The 20,509-nt window shown below is 39.0% G+C and overlaps 1 protein-coding gene across 3 annotated transcripts in view; it reads right to left on the bottom strand.

Annotated features, from left to right (window-relative positions):
- The window catches only part of LOC112454123 (small conductance calcium-activated potassium channel protein-like), a 78,024-nt gene that overhangs the window by 4,679 nt on the left and 52,836 nt on the right, over positions 1-20,509 (bottom strand). For all 3 annotated transcript variants that reach the window (XM_025015351.1, XM_025015350.1, XM_025015349.1), the window contains 2 exons: positions 13,651-14,224; positions 9,089-9,359 (listed from right to left, as the gene is read on the bottom strand). In XM_025015351.1, coding sequence (XP_024871119.1) covers positions 9,089-9,359; positions 13,651-14,180 — 801 coding nt within the window. In that variant the 5' untranslated portion in view covers positions 14,181-14,224. The remainder of the gene's footprint in view (positions 1-9,088; positions 9,360-13,650; positions 14,225-20,509) is intronic.

The following is a 20,509-nucleotide window of genomic DNA, read 5'->3' as shown; positions in this document are numbered from 1 at the left end:
GTTTCACGAATGCTAACGTTCTCAAATACACACTAACCAGCTCGCTTCGAGGAACGAACGAGTGATCTTGATATCGAATTTGCCTCTCCACTAACTTCGTATAAACCGGTCTAAGGGATTGCTAGACTAAAAGTTCGGTTGTTTGCTTGGTTCAGGGGATGAAACAAACGACGAACGCTGAGGAGAGCACTCGGACACGCTCAAGGGGGTTGTAGGGAAGAAAATGAGAGAGAGACAGAAAGAGAGAGAAAGACAGAGAGACAGAAAAAAAGAATAATGTGTGGAAGCAACGTCGAAGAGATCGTCCCGGAAATGGCAAATCGATTGATCCACGCGAAGAAGTAGAGAGTGAGAAATACTTTCGCGGAGACCTGGAATTCCGCCACGCCGCGCAGATTTACGATGTCATGCCGGGTCCCGGGAATGCTGGATAACGACAGATTAACGGATTGGCGTCTCTAATCTTATCGACGGTACGCCACTTTCGCGCCAGCTGAGCTACCGCTCGTGCGTGAGTCGAAGGACCGGCGATTAACTCTTTGAGCGCCGGAAGAGCAAATTTAGTTTCGAGTTAAACCCATCAGCTGCGATGGCATGGAAATGTGAGAACTCGCAATCAATTACGCACCAGGCGAAACTACCGTAAAGAGTTTACGGTACTATCATGCTTTTTTCCGAATTAGAAACCTTCTGATCTATCTGGAATCGAATTCACCATAAAAAATCCATTCGCCTAACTCTTCAAGTTTTAAAATTAAGTATTTTCAAATTGAGAGAGTTGAGAGACCAAATTTCAACAATTAAAGGTTTATAAGTTATAAAAATATTCGATAATTTATTGTCCAAAGATCAATAAAACATGTGAACGTTTCGACCTTATTACTTGGTTTTCTTCAGCACATATTAAAAATAAATAATAATAATAAAGAAATAATAATAAATTAAACTATTACGCGAATTTTAAAGGTACATATTATAAAATAGTATGGATTAACTATTTTATTGAATAAAAATTGTATCAATAGAAATCCTCGTTAAAACGTTAAAAAGAAATTTAAATTACTAAAATTCTATTTACTTGAACAATAAAAAGTTTCGACTACACTGTAGTTTTGATTTTTAATCGATTGAATGAGATTAATAATTTGTATAAATAATGAAATATTGGTATAAACTATATAAAAGCACTTATTTTTTGAAAAAACCAACGTTGTGTTGAAGGAAAAGAAATATAAACCTACAAACGAAGAATAACCGTTTCCATGTCCTTATTTCACAATCAGACACATCGAAGTAAAGAATCGGTTTACGTTCGCGAATAAGGATCATCCCGTGGGTTTTTCCTTAGGATTGATACCCTTACCGAAGGGACCCGAATCACCTTTTTATCATGATTCAAAGCCTTTTTTCGGAACTGAGAGGCTACGGGCGATCAATATTGAATGTAAACAAAAACTCAACATCCAATTATATACATGTTTTTGCGGATCAAAATCAAATCCGTAAAGATAATTCTTACAATCCTTATATTGCAAAAGCTAATTCGCGTTCGGTTCATAACTCTGCACAAAAGCGTTCTAAATTCTAAATAAATAATTAATCTTCCGTCTTGTACAAATAATTCTGCAGTCGTTCGTTCTATCTCTGCAACAATTAATATTCGCAATATGCCCGACGATGAAAGATTACCGCTAACTCTTCTCCATTTGCCGATGGTTTACCGCCAAGCGCGCAGAATTAATGCGCGTAATAACCGCGCCCGGAAAGAAAAAACCGAGACATTGATTAAGTTTCTCTTCGCTTAATTAGCCGCGCCTCGCTAATTACCGACCGCTCCGTTCGCTTCGCTTCGCGCAACGAAGTTTGGATAGCTTGTCGCAGAATTGCGGGCGAGCGCGCTAAGTTTTCTACGCGAGCGAGGAAAGAGAATCTTCCGCGGTCCAATCGAGGACCAATCGAGTGATCGACGAAGTTGAGGGAGCGATCACGTAAAAGAAGTTCGGTTGGCACGCCAATTCTCTCCGCACTCTCTCTCTCTCTCTCACACACACACACACACACACACACACACACACACACACACACCGCGATCGTCGCCGCAATTCGAAAGCGATCCACCGAAGAAGGAAAAAGTAGCGCGGCAATTTACCATTCTCCAGAAGCGAGTAAATGCGGCAGTCTGCAAATTCTATCGAGAGTTCCGAGTAATATTTCTCCGTTCGAGTCTTCGCACGTAATGCATCTCGAGATAGAAGACCTAGTTATTAGAATATAGATCCTTACGGACGTGAACTAAATTAATCCAGATTAATGATTGATGATGTAAGCGTAAGACTGATGCTAGTAAACTAGATAATTGCGCATAAACTGACTCGATCAACTTCTAATTAGTGTTTATGCTTCTATAGAGTGATGATTATTAAGACACGAAGGGTAAGCCACTAATTAAGGAGAGGTAATTTATAATTTAAACACGACCGGTTCTTTCCCCTCGGGAATAAAATTCATCTTACGTGATCTTACGTCGTATAATCTCGATTAAATTTTTCCGCCGATTAAGGGGCTATTACAGTGTGACGCCCGAAAAAATAAGCTATTTTTAATGAATTTTTATTTAAAAAGTATTGCATGCCAGATCGCCTGAAGATGACTTTTATGAAGAAGCTGAAGGAATTTTGTACGGGCCTGGTATCGCTGATTAGCTGTAAGTGCCTGTTTTATACAAGTTTTCATGTAAAAAAAACTTTAAACGCGTTTTTCTCCTGGCGGGGCGATTATTTCGGAAAAACGGCTTATAGCGAATCGAGCTGAATTTTTTAGAGCATATTCGGCATACGACTATCGTCCGTACTAGAATTATTAAAAAATTTTAATTTTAACTTATATTTTTGCCCAAATTACGACAAAAAAAAACGTTTTTTTCGAACACTTTTGCACAAAACGCCGCCATTTTGTTAATTTATAATATAAAATAATAATTCTAGTACGGACGATAGCGACACTCTTACAAATTAATAATCTTTTTGAATTTTTGATTTCAGACCACCTGGAGAGCTCAGATGATCCCCACCAGCAACATATCTTTTTTTTTTTTCATGGCCTTGAATTATAATTTATTGTTAAATAAATTTATATTTTTATGAAAAAAAAATTGTTTTCTATTCTCTTAGAGTATACCTTTCACTGAAAAAAAAATTTGTACCAATGCATGCAATACTTTTTAAATGAAAATTCATTAAAAATAGCTCATTTTTTCGGGCGTCACACTGTAATAGCCCCTTAAGGACACGTGGCTATCCACGTCGGTGATCCCGTGGAATAGTTCGGAACGCGAAACGGCTGAAAGTTATCCTTATGCAAATGCCGGCTATTATCCTTACGGAACGGGCGCGAAATTAAAAGTTCCGCGAGCTAATATATGCAGAACGCGCAATGAAAGATTCAGATTTAGGTCCCGCGGGAGCAGCTCGCGGCCAGATCCTTTGTGCTTAATCTCGCATAATGAGAGAAGCGTCCCCGGGACAGATAGAAAACCGATGCTGAAGTTCCTCCGCGCTACTCTTTGAACAAATCGAGCTTCGCGTTGCGCTTGCGTACCCCGCGCTTCGCGCGGTTGCTCCGTGATTAATTGACTAATGAAGATTAATATGCGCGGATCGCCATTTATTCCTCTTTCTTCGATTAATTCGCAATCGATTTCTGCTCGGCGGAAACTTGGGAATTTAAACAAAAATTTTCAACATTATATATTTTTGCAATTAAACCGCGCGACAAATTTCGTTAAAGTTTCGGTAATGTCTCGGAATAAGTATTAAAGTGCTATCACATCTAAAAGTTGTTTGCGAAAACTCTGACTAAAATTAGCCAAAACATAAATTCTGCCAATTAAAAAAGCTAATTTTTGTCGCGCAAGTGATTACCTACGAACTTGTACTGGCATGAGTTAAATAAAGTAAATCAAGTGTTTGCTCAAACAATTAAAGTAATTATGGTGTAATATACGTATCTAAACGCAAGTAAGCAACCCGAAAGAGAAAGAGAGAAATAGAGAGAAACCACGTGTAATCGCATAACCAGGTTCATTAGGGTCAGCAGAAATCTCGCGCCTCAAGCCATTTGAAAGTTACTTTTTCTTCCAGTCGCTATATAAGCAAGAGATAGAAAATTCTGGAAAATTCTGCAGCGTTATACGTTCTAACACATACGCGCCTTCCATAATGTTCGAGCAAACTGCAGATAAGCATCTTGCACGTTCCCGCCGGCAGGTGTTTGCTGTCATTTTTGCATTTTAAACTAATAATTTTTAAGTATATTTACTCGGAAAAGATTATTATTCATATAAAAATATTAAAAGTTAATTCGCGACTCTATTTTGATTTAGATAAGCATTAAAAAATTATATATTGTCAACGTTTCATTGTTGGTCGAAAAATAATTAACTATTTTAAATTTTTTTTAATATCTTAATTTTTCAATAATAAATAAAGAATTACGATCTGTAGATTAATTTATTTTATATCAATTCACAATCGAGTATTGAAAAAATATATGATTATATGGTGTTATATTAAAACAATTTTTTATACATTAATAATAGTTATATACTTAAAATGTATTTTTTTCCAAAAAATATAAAATATTAAATAAATAAATCAAATCGAAAATTCCAGGACAAAAATTTCGAGATAGTAAATTCGTTAAAAAAAAAACAGGCGAGGTATACACCCCAAATAGAAAACGAAATAACAAACTGATGTATTTTCAGTATATATATATATAACTACGTTGGAACGTCTGCATCTGGCACCGTCTTTTATATTAAAGCAATGAGACAGAAAAAAAAGAAATCGAAACGTAAAAAAAACCCATGCACGTTGCAAAAAGTCTCTTTCAAAGAGATACACGATCCCGAGCAAAAATTCAATTCTTGCAGCTATGAGAAAAAGTATTGCCCGCACGTCTAAATTTGTTGTAATTAAAAACATGATAAGGAGCGGAAAAAAACGTATGTATTCGCGTAATCAGAACGTAAACACACGTTTACACGTACACGCTGTTCCACACTGTCCTAAATACACCCTGACGTTTTCGTTTTTCCGCTGGTATCTTCTCTTTAATCCTTTCGCGGTTAACAAAACATGTCGCTCTATCGTAATTTTACATCAAAGAGATACCGGACGGTTTCCAAGTACTTGATGAGAAAACAATAAACAATCGGGCGCGACTGAACCATTGTGTAACTCAAAAATAAATATTTATGAACGGTTATCAAAAATAAATGACAATGACAGATATAGGTATTTCGCGTACGAGTAATTTAGATTTTTAAATATTTGAGAATAACATTGCCACGTTGATTGAAACAATATAGAATTGTTTGTATGCGATTGAGAGTATGCGTTTGTGCAACGATATCAAACGCATCACTTGTGCACACGGGTATCGTGTATCCATTCGATTGGCCCATCTCCGTATTTCCCATGCAGCGATTACTCAATCCGCGGAAAATGTCAAGGGGTTCTCGTCGCGGGCGTATCTCCATGGCATGCATGAGGAGGTACCCTGGTTGGCGATCGGCCAAAAACGTCAACGGAAGCCTTAGCCCGCAGGCGCGTTTCCATGCGCCAAGGAGACATAATTAAACTAACAATGTCGCGAGAACTGGCTCCCGCCACCCTCGTCCCAATCCCCTTTTCTCATATGATGCGAATCTTGTTTAATGACGACGGAAATTTTGGTTTGCGCTCTCGCCTGAGAGAGGATTTCCACTCAGAAATTAAGCAAATTACGAATGCGACCAGGAAAAAAATAGAACGAGGCTGATGAGCACAGAGTGTCCCAGAAAAGGCAAAAATCGTGCAAATTGTGTGCGAGTTTTCATTAGAAGAAATTTAATGTCGGATTTAATTAAGGATATTTGATGTTAGATGTGAGGTGATTCAACTTTGGCGGTGCAATATTTGGAATAATCAAAAATATTAATTCGGAAATTATAACTTTCATTGTTTCAAAAAAATAAAACAAAATATACGTATTTTATTTTATCTTCTTCTAAAGATAAGATAATTTGACTTTGGTATTGCAATATTTGAAATAATTAAAAATATTAATTCGCAAAATTAAAATATTAATAATTGTGAAAACATTAGAAAAAATATTTTATTTTATTTCTTTCCAAAGTTTGCTCAGCAAGGCATTTTTGTTAAAAAGTAAGATTCGCTAACAAAAAATTCTTAATTGGAAGCTTCGTTAGATAGCTTTTTACTATAAATTTAAAAAAATTAGGAACAAGTTTCGCAAACGTGGTTTAAAAAGGATTAAGGTACCGCGGATCAAGCTCAGTAATCCCTTCAAGAGGGTTGTTTTTACATAAGCTGCCATCTGTATCACGTCAGGATTCTACGAGGCAAAAAATCCGGCAAGCAATATCGAACGTCGAGCAAACACGGCAGTTACGGTCTCCGCCGGTATTCTCTAACTACCATTTAAGGGTAGTTTTCTACTCGCTTCTTACCACCCTCCGCCAGATGGCGGAAGACGAGTTCCATCGATAACCGGTTGTTTTGCAGACTTATATCTTTGGTGGCAAGTAATTAACTCATCGCGTTAACTGTGTATCGAAAGATCTGAATACAAAAACCCTAAATATATTTTTAAAAGATCTGCAGCCCAATCCTCATTCAATTTTCAAAATTCTTAATCCTTGGATCTTTAAATTTTCGCACCTTTTTGAATATTTGTGTGTTTTTCACTCTAAATATAATATAATGGATGTCATGATTTAAAAACCAGCAAATCCTGGGATACTTAAATTTATCAAATCGCTGAATTATTAAATCTACAAATTATTATCTTTATAAGTTTTCAAACAAAATTCTATGATTCTCGAATCCAGAGATCCGTGAATAACAATTTTGCGTATTCATATAAATATGGAGACTTGAAAATCTGCTACGAAACAATGTAACAACGAATTGCACGTGGAAACTATAAAAAGCAACCTAGTGAATCAAAAACAAAACCTCAACAAACAACCCTTGTCGCATGCCATGACAAATCATCAAGCCTTCAACAACGACAAAATCAGAATGGAAACAGCCGCCCACGATTCTCTTTTTATGAGGCAACGTAAATTCACTATCTCGTAAAGCTTATACGCTATTTGGATCTCACAAAACCTGCTTTGACACTGCGTATCTTTCCTCGCGCCGCGCTTTTACGATTCCGCCGGGCCTACGCCGATAAAATCCCAAACGATGAGGAAAGAAGTAAAACGGAAATGGAGGACGCGCTGGAGAACGAAGAGGAAAGAGATCTGTCTCCCGCAGGAGACCGAAATGAGTTCGAAACGAACGATAAAAGAGAACAGCGAAATGTTACAAGACACATTCGACATATAAACGACACCACGAACACAGCCATGACGTTCTCGAATAGGAATGTAACGAGTGTAGAAACACCAATAAAGGAGTTGAGCAACTTGACAGTAAAACAATGATACACTAGAGGAGACGAGAAACACGCAGAGAAAATGATGCATGCGTGGAGAGAACCACGAAGAGCGACGGAGGACAAGCTGCAAGAGCGAGAAAGAAAGAGAAAGAGAAATCGAGATTGTTATCATATAGTAATCATTATTTTTTTCATATAAATTGTAATCTTTATTATATCACTCAACGGTTTCTCCCGAGTTAAAATAATCTTCGAATTTTCTCTTTAGCTGTCTTTAAATTGTTTATTCTATGTACTACCGACAAAGAGAGCCGAGAAATCCGAAAGAAATCTAAAGACTCTCCGGGAGAAAAAGAAGAATACTAAAAAAATCCAAAAGAAATTCAAAAGAAGAAGGAAACCTCCAAGAAAAGATTGTTAGGGTGTCTCCATTGGAGGTCATTTCTGGTTTACGTCTGAGTGAACAACAATAAGATACTCCCTCGCGGTTTCCTCCGGCTCTCATTCAACAAAATTGTTTGCCAATTAAATACAACCCTTTCTCTCCGTCTCCTTCTCCGCAGAACTAACCAACTCAACAGAGGAAGTGAAAACAAACGACATACACGAGAAAAAGAGAAACACAGAGAGGTGGACAAATGGAGAAACACGTGTGGGAGGATTCGGCGGTGCTGTGCTGGACACAGGTGACGCCGCCCACGATGTAAGAATACCAAACTGCGCATAATGGCGACATGATAAATCAGCCATCTGTTCCGCAATTCAAACACGAATTTCAAGCCTCGAGGGATCCGTTATGCTCTGCTCGATATATAAATTTGTCCCGCTTGCTCCGTTTCGGATCTTTAATAATTCACGTATAAATACATATTTATTTCACGTTTATTCTATTATATTATTTACCACGAAACGTTCGTTAAAAATAGTATAATAGTTTGGTAATAGTATTTGTACCGTGGAAAAGAAATGATGGCTTGTTGCAGTTAATTAAAGTAATTAATTTGTTTGCTCTTATAGTTAGTTCTCGAGTTGTAGTCGACACAAAGCGTCAGTTACATTACTTCTACGTGAATTTCACACTCAACAATGTAAATTTAATATAACAACATGCGTTGTATTAAATTTACATTGCAAGTGCAAAATTATATTACATGTAATGTAACTAATACTCTATGTCGATTAGAGTATAACAAATTTTATCGATCCTCGACCTGGTACTTGATATTCATTCATTGCAGATGATTATATTAATATTCTGTATTTAACTGATTCGTAATTCATAATTTAGATATATAAGTAACTTTTATATCCAAATCGTTGCTCGAAATTTCTCCTTTCCAAAAAAATTATGTAGGATACAAAACTAATTATTTCTTCTTTATTTTTCCTAAACTTATAACCCAATGCAATTTAGATAATCAACTTATTCAAAAAATTTACTTTCCGGAAAAGCAACCTCAACCATGAAACTAACTCTTTCTTTTTTTATTGTTTCTCGACAGAAGATAAATAGAACGCGCCGCGCCAGACTCAATTCTAATAAATGCGTCGCCGTTGCGGTATTCTTGCATTATGGGGGCGGTCGGTTGTGCGTTAGACTCGCGAAAGACAGCGAGACGGTGAGGTCACGGCTTACCTGCCGGAACTGTCGTATGCCGCCATTGATCCGCAGCGAGTCCGCGGCGATGCCGGCAATCCCATCGCCGGGCTCGCGGAGCTGCCGCAGCGAGGCAGCGCTCGGCGCCGCGCCGGTGTGCAGCGGACAGCAACAGCCGGAGCAACAACACGCGGACGCTTCCGGCTGCGAGCTCTGCCGTATTATGCGGGCGTTGGGCGACGTGGTGACCAACACCGGCGGCGGCGGCGCCTGACACGGGCAGCAGTGGTGGCCGCTCTTCACGCTCTCTCTTCGGAAACAGAAAACATTATACACGTCGCTTTACGCGCACACACACACAGACCTTGACGTCTGAAATTTCGATTTTCCCCTCTTTGCAAAATCCCAAGCGGGCGCTTTAACTTGCTTGGGAACGTTACTCGTTTACCCGGACGTTTTAACCCTTTGAGGATCAATGATCAATAATCCAATTTTCAGAAGAGAGAACTCCGGCAATCGACAGATAAGCGATATTCAAAGATGTCTTCTAAGGAAAAATATATAGATGTCTGATAAAAAGAGAGAGAGAGAGAAAGAGAGAAAAGTAACGTGTATCATGAATAACTTTATCTATCTCTCCAAGAATTAAAGTTAAAAACTGATCGCTTAGTTTCCACTGTTAGGAAACTCCATTAATTTCTGGTTATTCACTTCATTCCCGTCTGCTAGTAGATAAAAAATGAAATTAACTTCCGTAACTAGCTTTAATATCGCGCTGTTCTCATTTCCTCAATTTTTATTTTTTGATACCGTACGTTAATATTGAGCGTAAGTTAATATCTAGCTACGTTGGCGTGATTAATATCGCAGGTTGACATTATAAAAGAATATTAAACAGGGAGAGGAAAGCGAGAGAGAAAACTTGATTGCAAAATATAATACCGATGTTATGGTTGCTCCCGTGTCGTTTATAGTGTCTGAAAATTGTACGGTTGGTATAGTTTCACGGCTGGCGTAGACTATAAAGTTAAACTGATAGTCTCAAATACGTGATCCAATATTGCACATGGCCCACTCGTCCGTGGACTAATTTCACTGAAAACTGTTTCGCCGCTAAATTGGTGGCACCGTGCAATTGGTGTCTCAAAGGTCTCTTTCGGCTGCAGATATGAGGAATAATAATTATTTCAACACCACAGTATCGGCTAATTTCCATATTGTAAGCGAAATTAACGGAAACTTTTCAGATTTCAAATTATTAATTCTCCGAATTCTAGCATCGCTTACAAAACTTCAACCAATTTTAATTATACTTTACTAAACTTTACTTTAACAAAAGTTGCATTCGCAATTAATTATTTAATCTTTTAACGTTACTTAATGTTATATAACTTCAATTCTTTTTGTTATCAGAAGAATCAAAGATGTTTAAAGAAATCATAAGGGACGCGGTATTTCTAGACTCTCGAATACATGATACACACACGAGATTGCTGATAAAATTATCGCGTGAGATTTCTTCGCGGGAGAACCCTTCCTTGGTTGGACGTCTAATTTGATTTTGTCGGATATTGGAATTTTAAGATATGTTCGGCATATCATTCTTTGTCTAAAAGCGCCTTAAGTCAAGAGTCCTCGGCTTATAAGACAAGTGGTGAGCCTGTCGTCTAAAGATATCATTAACTGTCGTGTACTTCGACCTTCGGTGAAAACTGAAGTTCCCTGGCTTCTGAATGGCTCTTTAGGATAACAATGGATCTTTTATTCATGGTTCCCAATATACTTATTTTACGTCAAAGTTATAAAAGACATGTTTACAGAAGCATAACTTTCTTAATTAATAAATATGATATCGTTCAATGACAATGCTGTACCAGCCAGAATACGATATAAAACGATGTCACTCGACCTTGCAATATGTTGCGTATTTTGTGCCCTGAAATCTTTCGGAACAAATCTTCAATTATATTTATTAAACTTCTTGCAGGATGAATCTTAAGTGGCGGTACCTTGACACAAAGTAAACTTGAAATTAATCTAAGTTTTGCTATTCTTTCTTATACTGTCTTACTACTTTTCTTGTACTTGTCAAACTTTATTGCAATCCTTTCAATACTTTGATATGAAACTATTAATGCATCAATTTATTTTGTATGTCATCTCTTGAGATTATAACACATAAGTTGTCCTTTCAATTCAACATGCGCTCGATGTCTGATGAAAATTAAAATGAGAATAAACGTAATACATAATAAATTGTACTAAGCAGCTGATAGCTACGAATGCGCGGTGGCGGAAAAGGTCAATGTAAAATGAAAGGTCAACGACGCGATTTTCACGTCGGGAATTCCTGGCAATGCCATTTTTTTTATATGCCGTACCTCCCGCGGCAATCCCCAATGCACGTTTTCCCGGTCTCCGAAGGGGTTACAGGACGACATAAAATTCAGCGGCTCAACTTTTGACCCGGTGAACGAGATTGTCCTAGAAACTCGCGAAGGCGGCGAGCGCCAGAAATTCCCCCGGACCGGCAAAGAGAGAAAGCCTCTTCTGCCTGGACGATCCTCGTTCAAGGAAACAAAGGCGTCGCATTTTTCCAAGAGCAACGCATTTCTGGGAGGATGGGCGATTCCCAGCGGTGAATTGCCGGGCGCACTTAGATGAAAGTGGCCGATTCGCAACGAATAGATTCCCTTCTCCTCGCGGCCCAGATAAATCCCAGATAAAAATCCACGTAAATACAAAGTTCTTTGATTCAGGAACGGCACTCCCAGCTATTCTTCTCGCGTAAAGGAAATTGATGAGAAAACCGAGATCACGGTCTTTAAGGATGTATGTCACTTATGTCAAAATAACAGGATAAAGTTGAAATTTACAGAGATTGTGCACTTATATATCCCAAAAACCTGTATTAAATTTGCGATCAATTGTCCGACCCGTTTCTGAGATATTTGCTTTAAAAGTTACAGAAATTGTATATATATAGATATACTTCCCATGTAAATATCATAATATGTATCTCTGCTCATGTACGGTAAAAATAAATGAAATTGTTATGGTACACTTCTATGACATCGAGAATTGCAATTACGGTTTTTTAAGATTTTCTGGTTATATTTTTTTTCAATTTTTTAATGATTTATTTAAACAATATCAAGTACAAAAATGGGGCAAAATTGCGATTTTTACGCTTTTTCTGTCCCAATAATACCATGTTGTTTATGAATAATTTCTGAGATTAGCTCTACACTGTTTAATCAAGAAAACAAAATTATACTAATTGTAAGCTGTCTGACATACATCCTTAAATATCCTCTTAATGCGAAGGATAATGTTTTCATGTAATTTCGGAATTGTAATGGATAATATCAACAATTGGATATACTATACAATGAATATCGAAAACTTTCTATGTGTGTGCCGCACCTGGGACATCATCGTCCCAGTAGTATATCGGGAATAGCGTACGGCGTTCAATAATAAATGCAAAGAGGACATAACGAAATCATAAGCAATATCGAAAACGTGGAAAAACATATTCGTATTTCGCGTTCTTCTATGGAGAACCGTCTGGAACTATCCATCCCCGATTCTGTTACATACAAATGCAAGTTTATACGACGGCGCGGTCGACTAATGCTCGCGAAGTAGTTAAACTTTGCCAATTACACAAGTCCAAACTTTCTATGCGTGTTTAAAGCCGCACAACTGTCGTTTCCTTCTTTCGACACGTGCTAAATTCTCATAGATTAACGCTTGTCATGCGATGCAAATGTAAGTAACAACTATGTAACAAAACCGTCCGTTTTTAGCACACGTCGCGATACGCGCGTGAACGAGCCACGGTCGTCATTCATTCAAACGAGTAACATTTGAACTTTTTATTATTTCGCTCGGGGCGTACTGTTGGTTAATAATAGCCGTCGTTTAATAGTAAATTGAATGGTTCTTTGAAAATAAATGTGGCTGCTCGCAGTAATAGTTTTAGAGCTTTCTTTTTGTCGCCTTTATATTTCGTTACTTCAAACATTTACTTATGTTTAACTAACATTTACTTAAGTTTATATTAACCGCGCAAATATATACACCTACGCTTGTGCGCTCGTTTTACATTTCTGACTGAATAAACGGCTACACTTTTCCTACGTACGCGTAGTAACATGTGAAACCGCACGTACCGTGCGCCGTATGAGCGGTTGGAAAATAAATGCCACTGCCATATTGATGAACAGACACAAAAAACGATTCTTTCTATATATCTATATCATCTCTATTAAATAAAAAAAAGTCAGGTCGTATCAAATGTTTCTTTATGCGGTGAAGGCCGCATTGTACGTTTAGCATCGTATAATGATGGAGAACTAAATTGCAACACACGGAATACGATATTACGCCATTAGCCATGAAAAAGAAAAATATTAATGATTTGAACATTTCGTGCTATATCATATCTCGCTTTTCCTGAATTTCCTAAATTTTTATTTCTCTCTTTCTGTAGCATAAATTTCAACAGTAATTTACTACATCACGCAGCGTTTCTCATATGGTTGCACCGTTGCTGTTCTCTTTTTTTCTCATCTATCTATCTATCTAAAATTTACCTGGAGACGCTGCGGGCCAAATGAAGAGCCGAAGTGGGCGCAAGGGAATCCCTTCGGTCGCACCTGCATCTGTACTGATGCGACTGCCTGGACGACCGGTAGAACGTCGGCTGCGCCTGCAACTGCGACTGCTGCACCTGTGGCTGCTGGAGCTGCGGCTGCGGCTGCGGCTGCTGTTGCTGCTGCGGCTGTTGCTGCTGTTGCTGCTGAATCTGCGGCGGCGGCAGTAGCTGCGGCTCGCCCCCGTCCAGCCGACAGTGAAGCTCGATGTCCGGTACCGATCTGGTAGCCGGGTCCTCGTTGGTGCCGCTCTCCTCGGAGCCGCCGAGCCCGGACACGGACAGTTGCGGCGAGGTGACGGGGAATGTCGCCCGATCCTGCCGCGTGAGAACCGGCTTGCCCTGAGACGCCACGGCCACCACGACTGGCGGCGGCGGCGGCCTGCCCAGCAGAGCCTCCGTCTCCTCGTTACTCCCATAATCGGTACCGGCACCACCTTCCTGCCCGACCGCGTTGCCGTTCGTGTTCATCTCGTGCCGGTTAGTAGTCACCTGCTACGTTACGTTGCCATCTCCTGAAACGAGAACAAAGCAATTATTTAACGAGATCCTCGGCAGATCCGCAAATCCTGGTTGAAATAAAAACATCACGCACGCGAGTAGGGAACCTGTATATTCCCCTCGGCTTAATCTGCGAGCCTGGAATTAATATATAAATAGACTTTTCCCCTCAGGGTTTGAAAGGCGTTTTTTTCTCGAGGAACGGTCCTCTTACAAATATCCTACAACCATCATACAACACATGTGACGTATCCAACCCTTTACAGAATACAATCCCCTTATACCCGACCTGACCACGTGCGACCCTTTACATCCTGGTACCCCCCCCCCCGCCCTTTCGGACCTTGCCCTCTTTTCCTCATCGCTCCCTTTCGCCCCTTCTCCTGGCCGCTTCTTCCACCCTCTTTCCGTGCTCCAACTCCTCAGCTCCTGCGATTAATATATACCAAAACAAATTCACGCAAATCCGAGAAAACAACAATTTATTTTTTTAATCCTAATCTTTTGACTCAACATTTAATTTAGTTCAGAATAAAAAGAACTCAGAAAGAAAAGGAATAAAAAGAGAGGAGAAAATTCAATTCGTCAAACTTTCTGCAAGGTTGCGTTTACAGTTAGTTTTATAAAAATCTCTCTGTTTGGTTCACTCCTGCCTCGCCGTTCATTCCACTTCCAAACTGCAAAATTGGGAATTCGAAGGACGTATATATGCATCGACGAAATCAATGGCGAGGCACGAGTTTGAGAGATCTACGTGAATATCGGTTTCCGGGCTGCAGCCGCCGAGTGGTAGTCATGGCAAATTTCGAGAATCACCTTTCGAAAGTGCTTCGAGAGTATCAACCGCAGACGTGGTCACACTCGACTCGGGTTTGTGGCCTTTCGAGATTTCCGGTGCGAGATGCACCGGCCGCGGTCCGCCGCAAGATTTACCAAGCCAGGCATCGTCGCGTCGCTACCAGTTAGGTCGCTGACGAGCCTCATCGCCTACGTACATACGTTAATATATAGAGGGTGATCCATTTAAAACGTCCTGTCTCGCGGAGATGCAAACGGTAAATGGCACCGGGATTATTCATTTACGATGGCCGCTGCCAGTCGAGAGTCCAGTATGAATTAAAGATGCGAGAAAGACAAAATCGATATGCTACCAATATATTAATATTGGATGAATCTCGCTTTGGTAAAAATTTTACATCGCGCTTGGAATGGGAAAAAGTTGATGGCCCCCTCATATAACTTTCAGTGGAAGATAACAGCCGTAGATTGTCCGAGGAATCGCAAAGCAAAGTTGTTTACTTCTCCCCGGTTCTCTGGACTAATGACAAAATTCGCGGCTAGCAAAACGTTGTTACAACGTCTGTGACAACATCACCTGCGTCTCCGACGTAAGTAGCCGAGTTTAAAATGAAACCGACGGAGACTCTCTGTCGGTTCCATTTTAAACTCGGCTACTTACGCTAATTCGAGCGAATCGTTAACACCGTAAGCGCTTTTTGTACGAGGAAACTTTTGTTCTTTCAACAGTCGCGAAAATTGAAACAATCGCAAAACAGTACTATTATGAGTAACTTCGTGATAGAATGCGATCACATAAAACCATATTAGTACAATTAAGCGATCGCTAAGTACATAAAACGAACAATTGTGCAAGCAAGACTATATAACCGACATTAAGAGCGACCATAAAAGCAAAATTGCCTCTATTAAGTCAGTCCTCGAAGGTTCGCTACTGCGAAGATCTAAACGGGCGATATCCTTCCCAAACAAATTTAATTATTATCACACCACGAAGTCTTTTTCTGCAAGAACGTAAGCTAATTTCAAATTAATTAGAAATATGGAAACAATGTAAAACAAAATATTTATAATTTAGTCTTATTTTAAATAAGTTATAATCATAAATTTGTACACTTCATCTTGTACACGCATATTTAATGTACAAATACTACATATAAACTTTTATTTTATTATAAATTACAACTAATTGTAAAGACAATTAATATCATTAATGAAAGATCATCATCCTCAGTCCTATTACTCGTGTCCGACCGTGGTGACTTCTCTTCATATACATGTGTTGCGCACGTAGATTATACACATTGTAATGGGACCTACAGTTTAACGCCGATTCCGAACGGCTATATTTTTTTTTTAGAGAAGTGTTCATAGCAAGAATACTCTCGGTGGTTTGCCATTGCCTTCCGAGAAAAGAACGAGCAAATATAATTTTTTTAGCTCTACCGGGGCTCGAACCCGGAACAAACCGAGAAAGTATACCCAGCGATTAGACGTCGATTAGACGTCGATTCGATGGGTCATTTCTCGCTGGGTAAGACGCGACACGCGCTCGAGTACCGAGTAGCTCAAGTGACAGGTAAAACGAATAAGAACTTTAATCTAGACCTCGTCACTCTCCCGATGCGAGAAGCAACTAAGGGAAAACTAAATTTTTTGCTTGATTCCGGAGCCGCCATTTCCACCTTCATAAAGGTAGGAAAATTAAAAGATAAGACTAAAATACGAAAAAAGAGAATAGCGCTAACCGGCGTAACTGGACATCAATGCACCCTCGGAAAAATACGAGCTACAATACTCGTAGGCAAGGAAACTCTACGGCATACGATGTACGTTAGTACGAAACGATTTCCCGATGAACTACGAAGGCATTCTGATAAGAATTGATTTTCTGAAAAAACATCGAGCCGTTCCCAATCACGCCAAAAATCGATTGAAAATCGGTACCGCAACGTTTAAATTACAGCCGTATCGAAAGTTTACCTTACCGCCGCGCAGCGAAACAATAATATCCGCGATAACCAACACTAATAGAGTAGGTATCGTAAAGGGTGAAGAGACAATTCCGGGAGTATTCATCGGTAACTGTATGGTAAAACCGATAGATTTTATCTGTCCAATATAAGCTAGTAAACGTTACTAAAAAGCCCGTCGAAATAATCACCGCATGTAACTGTAGAAGACTGTACCGGTGACTGACACGGCCGACATACTCACGTTACAGCCGACAGAAGAGCGCGAATCAATTACAGAGCGATGCGAAAAATTACGTCGTAAATTAAGAATGGATCATTTAAATAACGAGGAAAGAAAAGCGTTAGAGCAAATATGCGATGATTATTTATTGCGATGTATTCTATTTAGAGAATGACAAGCTAACATGTACCCCGGCGGTGAAACATGAAATCCCGACGCGAGCAGATAACGCGCCGGTAAACGTCCGACCATATCGCCTGCCAGAGAAGTATAAGGAGGAAATAAATCGACAAATTAACAAGATGCTAGAGAATGGATGAATTATCCGCTCTAGTACGAGCCCGTGGAATTCTCGAATATTAGTAGTACCTAAAAAACCTGACGCTTCAGGAAAAATAAAATTTCGAATCGTTATAGATTTCCGCAAGCTCAACTACCTTACAATAGGAGACTCATTCCCATTGCCAAATATTAATTGCAGAAATATATGATAAATTAGGAAAAGCAAAATATTTTACAACCTTAAATCTCGCATCCAGTTACCATCAGATACCGATGCATGAAAAAGATAAAAAGAAGACAGCATTTTCCACACCAAATGGACACTACGAATTTAACCGAATGCCTTTCGGACTAAAGAACGCGCCAAGGACTTTTCAGCGAGCAATAATAGCAGCACTAATGGGATTAAAAGGTATCAAATGTCTCGTTTATCTCGACGATGTTGTAATATACGGAGCAACTTTGGCCGAACACAACAGGCGTCTAATCGAAATACCGCAGCGATTACAAAAATATCGTTTCAAACTTCAACCCGATAAATGCGAATTCTTACGCAAAAAAGTATTATATTTAGGGCACATTATTTCAGAAAACTGAATACTACCAGACCCTGCCAACATACAAGTAGTGATAAGGTGTAAAACGCCCAAACGATCAAAAGATGTACAGACTTTTCTCGGATTTGCTGGATACTATCAAAAATTTATCGAAAATTTTTCTAAAATTGCAAAACCTTTAACAAAACTATTGAGAAAAGGGGAAAATTTATTTGGACAGCCGAACAACAAATAGCGTACAAAACATTAAAGGAAAAACTAACTACTGCACCTATATTAAATTACCCAGATTTTAGTCAGAGATTCTTAGTAACTACAGACGCATCCGAATATGCAATCGGAGCCGTGTTATCACAAGGAACAGTAAGACAAGACAGGCCGATGGCATATGCCAGTAGAGTATCAAACAAAACGGAGCAAAATTATAATACGACGGAAAAAGAATGATTAGCCATCGTATGGACCGTAAAACATTTCCGACCTTATGTGTGTATGGAACGAAATTTAAAATAATTACTGATCATAGACCATTAATATGGTTATTTAACGTAAAAGACCCTGGCTCAAGATTAATTAGATGGAGACTCAAGCTGAAAGAGTACGATTACGAGATCGTCCACAAGGCAGGAAAAATGAATGCGAACGCAGACGCATTGAGACGTTGAAACCCGATAGTGGAGGACTCACAAGTAAATAACGTTCATCAAGAAGAAATGCCGAGAAAATACTCGGAAGAAGATAAACTGCAAATATTACACGAATATCACGACTTACCTATGGGAGGACACCAGGGAGTCACAAGAACTTTAAATCGAATCCGATTAACTCACAATTGGAATGGACTTACTAAGAATGTCGAAGATTATATAAATAAATGTGAATACTGCCAAAAGAATAAACTGAGCAAAAGAAAATGCCTTTATCAATTACGGATACGCCACAAAGACCATTCGAGAAATGCGCCCTTGACATTGTAGGACCACTAACTATTACAAATAGCAGAAATAAATATATTTTGACATTCCAAGATAGCTTGGCGAAATTTAGTAAAGCAATTCCCGTAGAAAATCAGGAAGCAGCCACAGTCGCGAAAGTTTTTGTTATTAAAATCGTGTTAGAACACGGAATACCGGAGAAAGTACTCACGGATCAGGGCACGAATTTTACTAATAAAATGATCAAAAACGTGTGTAAATTATTAAAAATTTAAAAAATACAAATGACAACATCATCCAGAAAATAACGGAGCATTGGAGCGATCGCATCGCACATTAGCCGATTATTTAAAACACTATATATAAATGAAGATCAAACGAATTGGGACGAATGGCTGCCCTACGCGATGTTTACATATAATACAACTCCCCACACCACGACAGGTTTTACACCGTTAGTTTATATTAGTTAGTTTATATTACGGTCACCAAGCTATATTACCGACAGCTTTAACGAAACCTCCAAAACTTACGTATACCTACGATAATTACGCGCAAGAACTGCGAGAAAGAATACGCGCAATGAACGAAATAGCGAGAGAACACACCAAGAAAAAATTAAGGTGAAACGACAGTATATGATAGAAAAGCGAATATAGAAACATTTAAAGTAGGGGATCAAGTATTATTATATGATGAAACGGTTCGGCGAGGAAAATCAAAGAAGTTAGAATCGCAGTGGATTATACATAGTAATGGAAAAAATTAATGACGTAAATTATACGATTTAAAAAAAAAACGAAAAATGTTACGCGTACACGCGAACAGACTAAAGACTTTTATCGAAAATTAGAAACAAGAATAAGACAACCCTACCTTACTGGGGCCTAGGAGCTTACCTGAGCCTACGACGGTTCAAAATACGACGGTAGGCCCTTATCAGAGCGCGTGTGGTCCGGTCCATCCGGTAATCATAATACTTGTTCCAATCAAGGTACCCCGGCATACCCTCCATCGTTAATAACCGAGGCGGCAGCTCCTCTACAGGTGCTTGCACCTCACCAAATTTCGATCCAAGATCAGGCAACTTTGACTGACTGGGCATGACGTAACGAGCAAATTACACGACACTAAAGTTAGTCGCAAAATAAAATGTACTCTGCTCGAAGAATAGAAGCAGACTAAAGCAAGGACTCGCCAGAGGAATTATAAAAAATTCCAAGAAAGTATTCCTATTACAGGATTACGATGCTCATCCTCTATCAGCACCTCGCAACAGGAGCATCGCTCGTACCACCGTACGAGGTAACGCAATTTATCAATGATCCAGGTATCTATTTCGAGAAAATTGGACACCTGCAGCAAACGAAGGCAACGTGGAAATTAGCGATACGCATAGACATAACCGCATAAACGTCAGACATCAACAGCTTCAAAGATATAATAACAATAATAATAATAATAATCTTTATTTACGAGAAAAACTCTTTAGTATATACAAACAAGAGATATGCAGTTTATAAAATTAATT

This window comes from Temnothorax curvispinosus, unplaced genomic scaffold (genome assembly GCF_003070985.1).
Source record: "Temnothorax curvispinosus isolate PA1 unplaced genomic scaffold, ASM307098v1 QBEX01004791.1, whole genome shotgun sequence".
In the NCBI taxonomy this organism is placed as follows: domain Eukaryota; kingdom Metazoa; phylum Arthropoda; class Insecta; order Hymenoptera; family Formicidae; genus Temnothorax; species Temnothorax curvispinosus.
The sequence above is the reverse complement of the archived record's forward strand: the minus strand, read 5'-3'. Positions and strand labels throughout refer to the sequence as shown.